The following is a 12,202-nucleotide window of genomic DNA, read 5'->3' on the forward strand; positions in this document are numbered from 1 at the left end:
AACTTAAAAACTACTATTGCAACTCATATTTTATAAAGTACAGTCAAAACCTCTCTATAACAACATCGTTTTTCCGAATATTTTTGGATGTTATAACGAAATGCTATTATAGAGAACATATATTATAACATAATATGAACATTAATTCCGAAAAAGTTTGGCTTTTATAGTAAAGTGTTGTTATATAGGGCTGCTGTCATAGAGAAGTCTGACTGTATATGAATTTGTTGTGATTTATCACAAACATTTTCTTTTTCCGTACGTATTTTTCTTTACGCAACTGAAACAAAGGAAGTTTTGTGAAATCAGATGGAATGAACTAAAAAGTGTTTAGTCTAGCCTCTCTTCTTTTCATTTTTCTTTGAACGGTATGGCGCTCGCCCTGCGTCAATAGTGATTTCATTTGAGCCTTAAAGTTAACAATATGTACATTTTGAAGAGCCACTTCAAGGCCTAACTATGAAAAAAATAGGGACTTCACACAGCAGCTAGTTGCTCTGACTACTGTGACCAAATCCGAGCAAGGACATAGAACTTCAATCTGTTGCGAGCGCTTCCCACAACTGCAACAAATATACATGCTGTACAGCCTGTACTAGATTTGAACGTAATGAAACATATCTACATTCGGATCTCAACCACATCACCATCTCTTAACTTTGTATTGGGCACTACCAGCTGGCCATTTACTGAAACCAACTTCCCCTCTACGCCTGCTCTCCTAGCAGCATCAGCTGCAGTGCTACCGGTGCTCAGGCGCATTATCTCACCATTGGGCCAGCATACAATCACCACCTCTCCTAGCAAACCAGAGCTAGCATCGTATGTTTTTGTAGCATACTCCACTTGCTGGAGACTTGCTTCAGAGCGCAGTTGCTTCTCCCATTGAAGCATTGTCCTCAGCAAATATACCTGTAGGTTTTCCAAATTGCAAGCTGAATTCATTAGCTAAATGAACCTTTAAGGGTCATATGGGGGACGTGCTTAGCTTATACACTGTACATTTATGTGCAAATACAATGAAGATTGAAGGAAATAGGAATGGATAGATCACCTGAGACTGAAAAGAGATACAAAGCCAGGATCCACAAAGTGCTTTCTTATCATGTCACTGTATCATGTTCTACAATCTATCTGTTCTTTGTTTTTTTTTTAAAAATAAGTTCATGTTCTACAATATTGTCACCTCACAAAGCACCTAAAGTTTCATTGGTCGAATCAGTCTACTACTTTAATGAATCAAACCGTCCTCTAACTTTTCCCTCTTTTTTATTTCCAAATACCCAACCACCACACCATTGTCACTGACCATGAAGCAAAACACTATCTTGTGACAACATCTGTTATCAAAGTGATAGCTTATGTCAAACCACAGGAAAGCAAATGAAATTCCCATACATGCCATACTTTTGGTGTCGTGATCACTGATCACTGCAACAACAACAACAATAACCCAGTGAGTTCCCACGAATGGGGTCTAGGGACGGTAAGATGTACGCAGACTTACCCCTACCCTGGAAAGGCAGAGAGGCTGTTTCCGATAGACCCTCGGCTATGATCACTGATCGCTGCCAGGAATAAATACTTCTGGATAACTACTGATTCCCTTTTGTTGGTCTCTTCCCATACATTGGATGGACATTGATCAGACAAAGACACGTAATGTCCATTTACATGGTTTAATGGCTAACTTCATTAATCATCACTGACGACATTACTACTTCTCCCAAGTATTAGATAAGAGCACAACAATGGTAAGACGTTCATCATACTGCTATCGTGAACTTCGGGTATGTACAAGCAGTCAGTACCTTATTGTTGATGCCAGAATCCGTTAGTGTTGAATTAGCAGAGCTATAGCCAGGCTTATTCTGAAAACTTGGGTTAGATGTAACAGAAGCAACAGGTTTCCCCTCAAAGACGGCAGACATGATAGCCCAATAAAGATTTTCTTCCTCCTCTGTCAATTCAATGATTTGGATGAACGTCGGCAACATGCGCTGGAACTGGTCTTGCTGCATCAACAAAATAATAGTTGTTACAAGATCCCAGCAGAATAAAGAGACATGTTAACTGTTCATTCGCAACTACTCCATACATCCCTTTTATGTAACACAACTTGACTGCACACAGGATTAATAAGTTGACTTGTGTATTATGCTGATCCTAGAACAAGAACATATTCAAGCAGCAGTTTGGGAAGTATCAAAGGAAACATAACATCATGATTTACCTTTGCATTCTTAAAATTAAACTTTCAAGCCATGGTATGAGACTTCATACCTTGTGGTACATACCATCTTGACAAAGTGTATACTTTTCCAGGCAAGTGCACCAATCGCCATGTCCTGGTTCGAACCACCATTCATCGGATACCTGAAAAACCATTTCGTAATCCCTAAAGTTAAAATTTGACGATTTTAGGCACTAAGAGATGACTACTTGCCTGCAAATATGCTGATAATGTCAAAAAGATGTATGTTGTAAACAGAAATTTGAGGAGACAGGAACTTACATCACCATCTTTTTTGTTTGTTTGTTTTGATAACGGTGATGTCGACATCAGCTTGCGTGCACCTCTTCTAATTCCACCGGGTACCTGCTACCTTCTACCAACACAGGTACCGGGTAACTTTGCCCACCAAGGTTTTGACAGATGGGAAGAAATCACCTAGTATTTTTTGCGCCCGATGGAACTTACATCACCATCTCATCATCATTATTGTTATTACTATTGTTGTTGTTGTTGTTGATGATCCTGTATACCTAAAAGTTATAGTCTGAATATCGATTCTCAAAGGGCTAACTAGGAACACTAAATGTTGCTATATCAGCTGCAGATTGCCTGGACTCAATTACATATTCCAATACTCCAAGGTAAATTTCTCTTTTCGGCAATATTGTCTCTCTCCTCCTTGTCTCAATTCTGATTGATTAGCTTCTTCCTCCTACTTGCTTTCAGATTTTGATCTGCTGCTCTCTCTGCATTTGCAGATAGATGTGTTTGGCCTCCCCCATTACATATTGATCTACGGGCACCATGCAACTATTTAATGCTATCATCACCAACGTAAGCGCAACTAGCTATCAGGTAAGTTAAATAGGCAATATTGGTGTCACAATTCTATTATTTATCTAGTATTCCATTTTTAAGGTCAACCAAACTATGAAAGAGGAAAAGTTTCCGGTAAAAACTTAAGCCACTTTCATGATTAGTGTGGGTGATAGCTACCTTATCAGGTTATATCAAGAGAATATCAAGGTTTCTTTTCATCCAGCAATCAAGGTCAACTAACCATCTCTAAGTACGTCAAGGTCAATGAATTGGAAAATGAGGAGAAGTCCTTGAGATTTTATTAAGAGATGTGACTTATATTTCCTTGGCACCAGAACATGAATACGCTAACAGACATGCAGTGATCAGCCAACTATTCAGCATAGAACTTGCTAGGTATAAGAACCATATTATTCTGAAATATAAGTTATAAGACTTCCACCGAGTACCTTCTTATATAAGCTTGCATAAGCTTCCCATCTTTTCGTTTGAGAAGAAGATCTTCTGTCAGCTACTGCCTCAGAAGCTGCTAGCCCAAAGCTTACAGCAACAAGCAATTCTCTTGCATCCTTGTCCACTCTGGTGAAAAAGAAAATTATGCACATACAAGTTAAATGAAAAGCTTTCGAGATACATACTATGAATTCAGTGATGATCTACCTCACAATAACTGCAGCAAGCAGGTGACCTGCTTCCACTCTGAGGACAGGATGTCCCACTTTTAACGAGCTATACTTATGTGACCCATCATCTAAAGTAGAACCTTCATCTTCAATATCTGTTGAGAAGTATGAGGGTGTAGTTTTTCCAGAACCAGTTACACTGGTCTCCAAGGGCAGCTTATCTTCAGTTTCTTTATAAAGCCAATGTGCAGCAAGTCCATGTTCAGCACACTCATGCATCCTCTGAATATTCAAGACCAGCATTTTAGAGCTACATAAAACTTAACGATAATCACCACTCTACCGACTAACAAAAGAAAATTCAAAAAAAGAAAGAAAAGGAAAGACCAAAGTATAGAGAATAACTATCTATTATCAACTGAAATGTTTGAGGAATAATACCTGGGTTCTTATTTGAATTTCCAGGGGTGAATTGTCGGGACCTTGTACTGCAGTGTGTAGGGACTGAGATCAGAAGGAGAATTTAAGGATGGATAGATGTCAGAACAGTGGTTATGCCGCAAAGATGGCAAATCTAACTTTCAAAAGCAGTAACCCGCTGAAGTAAAAAGGAAGTTCAAACCTGGTAGCCACTTGGTTTTGGATTAACAATGTAGTCATCAAACTCTCCATCAATAGGGGACCATAGCCTAAACATTTGAAAAGCAGAATACGTCAAGTTTGAACCTCTATAGGCACATTATTGACATGCATATTCAATCTATCTTAAGAAAGTTTATATGATATCCGATAATTAAATTAAAACAAGCAGATGATAAATACGCTCTTAATAAGTGTGCAGATTCTTCGAAGGGAACAAACCATTTTCCTACTTTTTGTGCCATTGCTGTTCGGAGGTCTAATCCAATTATATGTATAAAGGTGATATTAAACAAAACAAAATCAAATCAATTTATACACCTGTGCACAATATTGAGAAGATTATAGCAACATTGAACTGCCTGGCTGTGTAATGCTCCATTCTTATCTCCGACAATAACCCTCAAGGCACGGGCATCATATACTTTGTTTATGCCAATTTCTTTCCTTTTCATCTGTGTCAAGTAAAATAAAAATATAAATAGATTGTCCTCAAAAACAATATGACAAAGAAGCAAGATATCCGAGTATGAAGCAGCAAAAGAAGAAAGATAATCAACAAAGACCTCAAAATTTTTATAATTTAAAGCATCTTTGGCACCACAATAGATTTTCCACATTTCTGATATTTTTTAACAAGCAACAACTTTGCATGAATTGTGCTTTATGAATTTATCTTTCTACCTTACTGTAAATACTGAACAAGCTTTTTAAGCGTCCAGATAATGTGACTTCCATCCCAGGCACATATCTGCAACATAAAACAGATACACAATGTTAAAGAGCATTATAATAGGTCATGAGACCTTTCTTTTATTCCAGATGTATTGCATTGATTGATGAGCAAAACATACGAAGTAGAAATGAACAATTCACGCTCCAAAGCCTCCTCGCAAACTACCAGAGACCCTAGTGCAAAAGCAGCATCCCTTACGACCTTTGGTTTTGTCTCCAAATTTGAATTTGCCACAAGCTTGTTGAAAAAGTCAATACGCTTCTTTCTATCTAGTAAAAGATCAAAAGGAAGTACAGCTTGCAAAAGAACCTGAAGGTTAATGATAGTTAGACTCAAATTCATTAGCTGTTTAGGTAATACAAGAGCAGACATAAATACAGATGAATGAACAGCCTGCACCAACCCACACGCAAAAACAGAGTGACGAAAACTGTTGGAGGAAAGAATAATACTGGCATCCCCTACCCACATAGGGGGCAAAGGAAAAGGTTTTGGTAAAAATATCAAATTCTTGTTCAAGTCAAGTTATGACTGACAGACTGTGCAGGAACAGGTAAACTGAATTTGCTATTGGAAAGTTACAAGTTCAGAAATACGATCAGTTTGAACTTCTAGTTTTGTAAAGTTGTAATGCTTAATTGCCCACTTTTGGCGTCGGTTGGAAATGCAATATCTGCTTTTAGAAAATCCTAATAAGAAGTTTCTTCGGACAAGTTGTGATTAGTGAAAGATGATTTGGCACAAAAATGAGAGGAAATTACAAGGAAAAAGAAAAATCAACCAAACCAAAAGCATATGAGCTCGAATGACATGGTGACTCTCTGATAGAACATAGATCATTCATAGAGTGACCGGGAACAGAAAGAACGGACACAAATTATCAGTCATCTAGCAATTTATCGTTGCAATGCATCAATAAAGGTTTCAAGAATAAAGATGAAACTAAATTCCAAACAGTCTTCACCTTCGTGCATATGTATTCCTCATCAGTTTCTGCGGGTTCTTCATGCTCAGCAGCCATACTTCTCATTCTCTGGTGCAAAAGAGAGCTGGACTTGCCATGTATTTTTCTTGCATTGCCTGTCCTGTTTGGGTGGCTCCACATGGAGGCTAGGTCAGCTCTCATGCGAAGAAAAATTTGAGGCTGCATTATATACTCTCAAGTTACTACAAATTTTTGCCTTCTCACATGACAGCATTGCTGTATAAATGACTAAAACATGACACACCTGAAGCACTGCAAAACATAGATCTTCAAGTTCGGCTTTTAATGCCCAAAGACCCAATCTCGAAGCAAGTGAGCACCAAATAGACAGAGTCTCCTGAGCAACAGCTTGAGCCTTGGCTGGAGGTAATGCATATCTAGAAGAGTTCCCATGAACAAGTAATCAACCACATCAAAAATAGTGTCACGCGTCGATGTTTAGGATTTACAAAGACAAAATATTGAAGTAGGAACTCAAATAAAAAAGTCAACATTTTCCTAATTATCGAAACCCAATTGGACACACTCATGCATAAATCAATCTAACTGAAACAAACTAAAACTATTGGTTCGAAGATTGTACATGGTTCTCATGTTGTGAAGACGGTCTGCTAGTTTGATAAGCACCACACGTGGATCATCAACCATGCCCAGTAGCATCACTCGTAAACTATTTGCCTGTAAACAGATATACAAAGAAATAAACATATAAAGCATAGTGCATAGCTACTAACTTCAGGACTAAACAAAGCTTTATACTTTATCCACTACCATATTATGATGCTAAAAGGAACAGTTCAAAGCCCCTTTTCTCGCTGCTCTCAGAAGTCACACTTGTTTGATAACTTTAGAAATAATAAAGAGCTGAAAGTGAGAGCGAATATAAAATATGAGAAGAGGAACATTACATTTACATACTGTCTTACAAAAGGATGGATGTCATCACATCTATTCATACACTCAGTTTTACTCAGAAAACAATGAGAAGAGTATGCTGGCAAGATGGAAGTAGCTGGACTACTCTCAGAATATCAAAGAATACACAAGAATGAATTAAGAGATCCTCTTATTACTACCATTCTCCAAACAAGCCATCACATAATTTCAGATTCTATGCAATGGTCAACTATCTTAATGTGCATTCAAGTACCTCTTCTTGGCTAGGTGCAGCTTGATTCTCATTTAACCTGCGATGCCTCCTTAGCAGCTGCACGGCAAATTTACTTAAATGTTAGAAGTGACCAGAGAACCATGAAGAAGACGAAGGAGAAAACCAATTGCTCCACCCAAATGACAATCCTACTGGCCAGTTTGGGGCATCCGTAACAATGTCCACTTGTCTAAAAGATATATTTTCTTTTGCACTGCAGTCTATTTGAAAGATCATATTACTTTAAAAATACATTTTTCCAGAGGAGTTATCTCTATCTTTCCTTTTTCGGATAGCCCATTTAAATACAGTGATCTTAAATTTGTTCTGTGCCCAGTCAAAGTACCCCAGATAATATGGTTCCGAGGGTCTGCAATTTTCTGAATTTAAATTGAGGCATATCATTGGCTCATCCATTTTTTTAATTTACCATGTCCTGATTTAAACTCATATCAACCATAGTTGTGACTTCAAATCCCTCATTAGTGATCATAGTGCATACTGTACCTGATTGATGTAACTTAACCTAGAAACACCTGCTACTAAATTTGCAACATCAGTGTCAAACTCTCTCTCTATAGTGTCCAGACTTTCACTAGTATCATCAATCACATCATGGAGAATTCCAGCAACAACTGTATCAATCGCCTACAAAAAATTTTCGCAGTTACCGTAAGCAAATTCATTTATGAGATATGCTAATACAGCGCATGCATTACTTCCAACATAAATTAAATGAGAACAAGGAACCTAGATATATATGAAGAGAGACACATAGACCTTAAGTGATATGAGATGTTCAACAAACTACTGCCATTGGGAAGACAGAATTGTACCCTTTTCCCAGTTGATGGAACCAAGACAGCTACGATTTTTCCAGTGTGGATACAGTGTGTTAAATAAGGCTCTCCAGTTCTGCGTAGCTGTCCATGGTGAGCTTTCCGTGCAAATGCAATAGCCTTCTGCACCTGCCTTCACAGATTCAGAATCTTAAGTACTATTGACAAATGTTTATATGGACATCAACAAGTGCAAGTTGAGATGGTAAACCTTATCATCATTGAATATGGGGTATCCGGTGACATCTACTCCATCCAACAAGAGTGATCCTGCAGAAGAATTACACTTACTTACTAGCCCTTATAATGTATACTCTTTACAGTAAGAAAGAAGCCAATCTGTGCCTAAGTCAAAGCTAGTATACTATCAGATTTTATCCTGCAAAAACCAGAGAACTAAGAAGCTTTCTCATCTCCTATCTACATCTCAGGCACACATAATCTGATAATCCCAACACTTTCAGATATAGAATGGAACATAAGACTTCTTCAATGAATGCTTTAGAGGCAATAGTGCAGAATGCACATACTATGTGCAACAAAGGAAATGAAAAAGTGAAAGCTACTTCTTTCTAGTTTAGTTACATGTAAGAAATTGCATAAAATGTAAGTATTGCCCTAGCAATAGTTCTAAAGGCAGTTCCAATTTAAAGACCGTAATACATGCAAATGGTAGGGCCAAGCTCCCACTAAAAACTTTGAAAGGACAAGCTCCAGAGGCAAGAAAGGCGTCCACTACAAAAGGTAGAAACAAAAACTAACAGACTCTTCCACTGTCCACCAGGATTCCTAAACTTAAAAGGTGTAATATATACTGCTATACTTTTTTTCTAGTTTAACGGAACACATCAATTCTTCTAAAATTCAATTGCGGTCAAAGTTGCTTCCCTGATAACCAAAACTGCCGCCATAGTCACAAACATTCATGTTAACTCTACTAACAGCATCACTTACTTCTAATGGAACGTATACTTCCAATGCAGCTTTTCTTTTAAAATCAAAATAAACTTAAAAATATAGAGTTTAAGCTTTATGCTAACAATCATGTCATTTAAATGGCAATTGTAAATAACTCTATTTAATAACATTGAACTGTAGCTTAAATAAATGATAAGTAACATAGTTAAATTACACTAATAGAGTAAAAAATTGATTACACTATTAGTATATATAACTTAATTCCAAATATATATATATATATATATATATATATATATATATATATATATATATAGGATAGGTAAAAGGACAGAAAGTAGGAGCTCACCAGGTTGTTCATGTACTTTGGGCCACAAAAAATCCACCTTAGTGGAAAGGCAAGCTCCGGAGGCAATCGCCACCGCCGTGACGGCGACCTGAGTTATCGCAGACGAAACCGCTCCGTGAAGCGAGCCGGTACCTGCCACAGCGGCCGCTGCAGCAATCGCGTTGCCGGAAGTCAAAACTGAGCTCAGCGAAGAGGAAACGGCGAATTTGGGGACAATCTGATCGAGAACACATCGGAATTTCGCATTTCTACGAAGACCTTGACAACAGGGGAAATAAAGCAACAGCGGATTCTTACGCAAAATCAAGGCGCGTTTGTGGCAAAACATAGTGGAATTTTGACATGAACGCATCTCTATTTTGATCTTTTAGGAGAAAAAGATCGAATCTAAACTCCAAATAATTCCATGTAAATTGGAGTATGACATGACATTTGTGTGATTTACCAGTAGGTAATGTGTGGTACAAGTGAGAGACCTTTTTTGGTTACTGGTGGTTGTGGTTTCTTTTTTATTCCACCGACAGTGACAGTTAATCAGTTATGGTTCCAGTATAGTGAATTTCTTTTGGAAAAAGGGACAAATGTTATAGAATAAAATTAGTAACACTCATGTGATTTGCGAACCAGTGTACAATGAGTATGTTAATCAATGCGCACCAAAAGATAGCGGCCGCATATTTTTCCTGAAATTTTCCAATACAGAAAATAAAAATATAGCAACAATATTCTTTTTTTCCCCAATGGTACTATGATCAAAAAGTGGGTAGAGCAAGCAGAGGCGGATTCAGGATCCGGAGGTTATCGTTGCCATTACTTTATGCATACAGTGTATTCAAGGGCAGATATAAATGACACCAAGCGATGTTACGGGACACCGCTTTGCTGAAATATTTTATTAGATATGTATATATAAATAAAAAATATTGGATATGAATACAAAATTTAACGTTGTTTGTTGTTATAGTAATTATTTATTTGTTCGCTTCTTCAAATATTGACACCGATTATTAAAATTTTATGTGTATGCCCCAAAATAATACTTACAACTAGCTACAAAGACCGAATAAAAATGATTTAGGATTAACTGGAATAGGTCTTTTTTGACAAATCAAATAAGTTCGATTTAGGTTCAATATTTTTATACTTAATTTAAATATATATTTGTAAAAGAAAATTGCAAACAAAAAAAATAATCATGAAAGAGGGCCTCAAATTAGAAAATTTACTTAAAGACTAGCTTAATACTACATATTCTTTGTTTGACTAGAATAATTTACCTTTATCATTCTTGGGTTAATTTTTTCATGTTAATTGTCGAGTTACCTTCAACATTCAACCTATTATAGTCAACTCAAAATGACTACTAGTCAAGTTATTCAATGTTTTTTCAAAAGCCAATAAGAAATACGATACAAATTATTCTCCAATATACAAAATAATATTATGTTATAAAAAAGAAAGTCATTATATGCTAATACTAAAATTAATTCAAAAAGATAGATTAGCAAATAAAAAGGAAGAAAGGGAGGACAAGAAAGCAAAGGGAAAAAAGGAAGAAAGGGAGGACAAGAAAGCAAAGGGAAAACAAGGAAGAAGAGGTGGGCCCTAGAGCTAAATAAACTAAGAATAAAGAAATCGTAATAAGTAGAATAAAAGGTAAAAACAATGAAGACGCTATAGTAGGATTCGAGCTCGTATCCGTAAGGGCACCAAAGCCTATGGAGTGGGCGCTGAACCAGTGGCACCCAAGACTACTTTGTGATTTTTAGGTGCCACTCTAACAATATAATAGTATTCTCACAGCTATCTTACACACATAGTAAAACTTTTACGGAGGCGAACAGGTGGCGTGGCACCCCTACCTCATAAGGTAGATCCGCCCCTGAGAGCAAGTCCGATGCACATGAGATTCTGCATTCACGCAACGTTTGGGGAAGGATCGTATCTTAAGGTGTGTAAAGTAGATAGCCTACTTTAATGCAAGAATTAATGGCTGCTTTACGGCTTGAACCCGGAGATAACTTCACTATTGCTCCAAAACTCCGACTATCAAAAATTGAAAATACCAAAATAATATTTGATACTACCAAGAAAGCTAAAATGTAAGGTGTAATAGCAATTTACCAAGTACAATTATTTTACTTAGCCTGCCTCTCCCATGACTTTCCGGACCAACCAATCCGGATCTGCCTTCGCAAGTCTCTCTGCATTTTGGGAGCAGAGCATGCAGCAAAATCGAGCAATGGATCTTAGAAGAATTCTACTTTGAAGCACGACTCTTCCTATTTCCGTGCTGGCATCTGAGTTGTCTCCCTTCCTCTTTCAATCGAAACACTCGACTCGACGCAGATAGCTCCGGTGACTCCCGCTTCTCCCTCTATCAAGCGGCGACAGCCCCCTCTCCACATCCACATCATAGAGGAGCTGCTCCAACATCCGCACTACAACCAAGAAAAATGGTCTATTTTTTCTATTTAACCTATTGAATTGTACATATTATATATATGTTTTTTTTTAAAAAAATAGGGTGCAATTAGGAGAACTTCTATGATATTCTTTAGTTTTTGAATAGAAAAATGTCAAGTGTATGATCATATTTCAATTAATCTATTAATTGCAAAAGATTGTTTTACACCATCATAATTAATCCAAACCTCCCTTTTCTGATAATCATGCCATAGTTTTTTTGTTTTGCTTTTCTTAAGCAAACTGTGGTCCCATTTCTCTTACTCATTTTAGGAAGAAAAAAAAAGCATCTTCAGTTGCTATTTTTAAGAATGATTGAACTCTCTAAGGTCATGTCCACATCATTCTTTGTTGGTGAATGGTGAAATTAGAAAATACTGTACTATTAAATGTCCAATAGTTTAGTTTTTCATTCTTATCCTAGTAAACCTAAAAAGGAAAA

At 37.0% G+C, this 12,202-nt stretch overlaps 1 protein-coding gene across 2 annotated transcripts; it reads right to left on the reverse strand.

Moving 5' to 3' along the window:
* Positions 1–315: 315 nt before the first annotated feature.
* LOC109214121 lies at positions 316–9,845 on the reverse strand. 2 transcript variants are annotated; one of them, XM_019378009.1, is made up of 18 exons: positions 9,295–9,845; positions 8,239–8,297; positions 8,025–8,156; positions 7,696–7,836; positions 7,189–7,245; positions 6,622–6,716; positions 6,283–6,415; positions 6,018–6,197; positions 5,172–5,362; positions 5,002–5,068; positions 4,639–4,772; positions 4,301–4,367; positions 4,120–4,182; positions 3,716–3,960; positions 3,505–3,634; positions 2,284–2,376; positions 1,812–2,015; positions 316–912 (listed from the first exon to the last, which is right to left on the reverse strand). In XM_019378009.1, the coding sequence occupies exons 1-18, from the start codon at positions 9,644–9,646 to the stop codon at positions 622–624; spliced, it is 2,634 nt and encodes an 877-aa protein (XP_019233554.1). In that variant the 5' UTR covers positions 9,647–9,845; the 3' UTR covers positions 316–621. The 2 variants fall into 2 exon arrangements, with proteins under 2 accessions (XP_019233554.1, XP_019233555.1); XM_019378010.1 differs by having other exon boundaries at positions 8,025–8,160; positions 9,295–9,382.
* Positions 9,846–12,202: the final 2,357 nt, after the last annotated feature.

This window comes from Nicotiana attenuata, unplaced genomic scaffold, assembly GCF_001879085.1.
Source record: "Nicotiana attenuata strain UT unplaced genomic scaffold, NIATTr2, whole genome shotgun sequence".
Lineage (NCBI taxonomy): Eukaryota > Viridiplantae > Streptophyta > Magnoliopsida > Solanales > Solanaceae > Nicotiana > Nicotiana attenuata.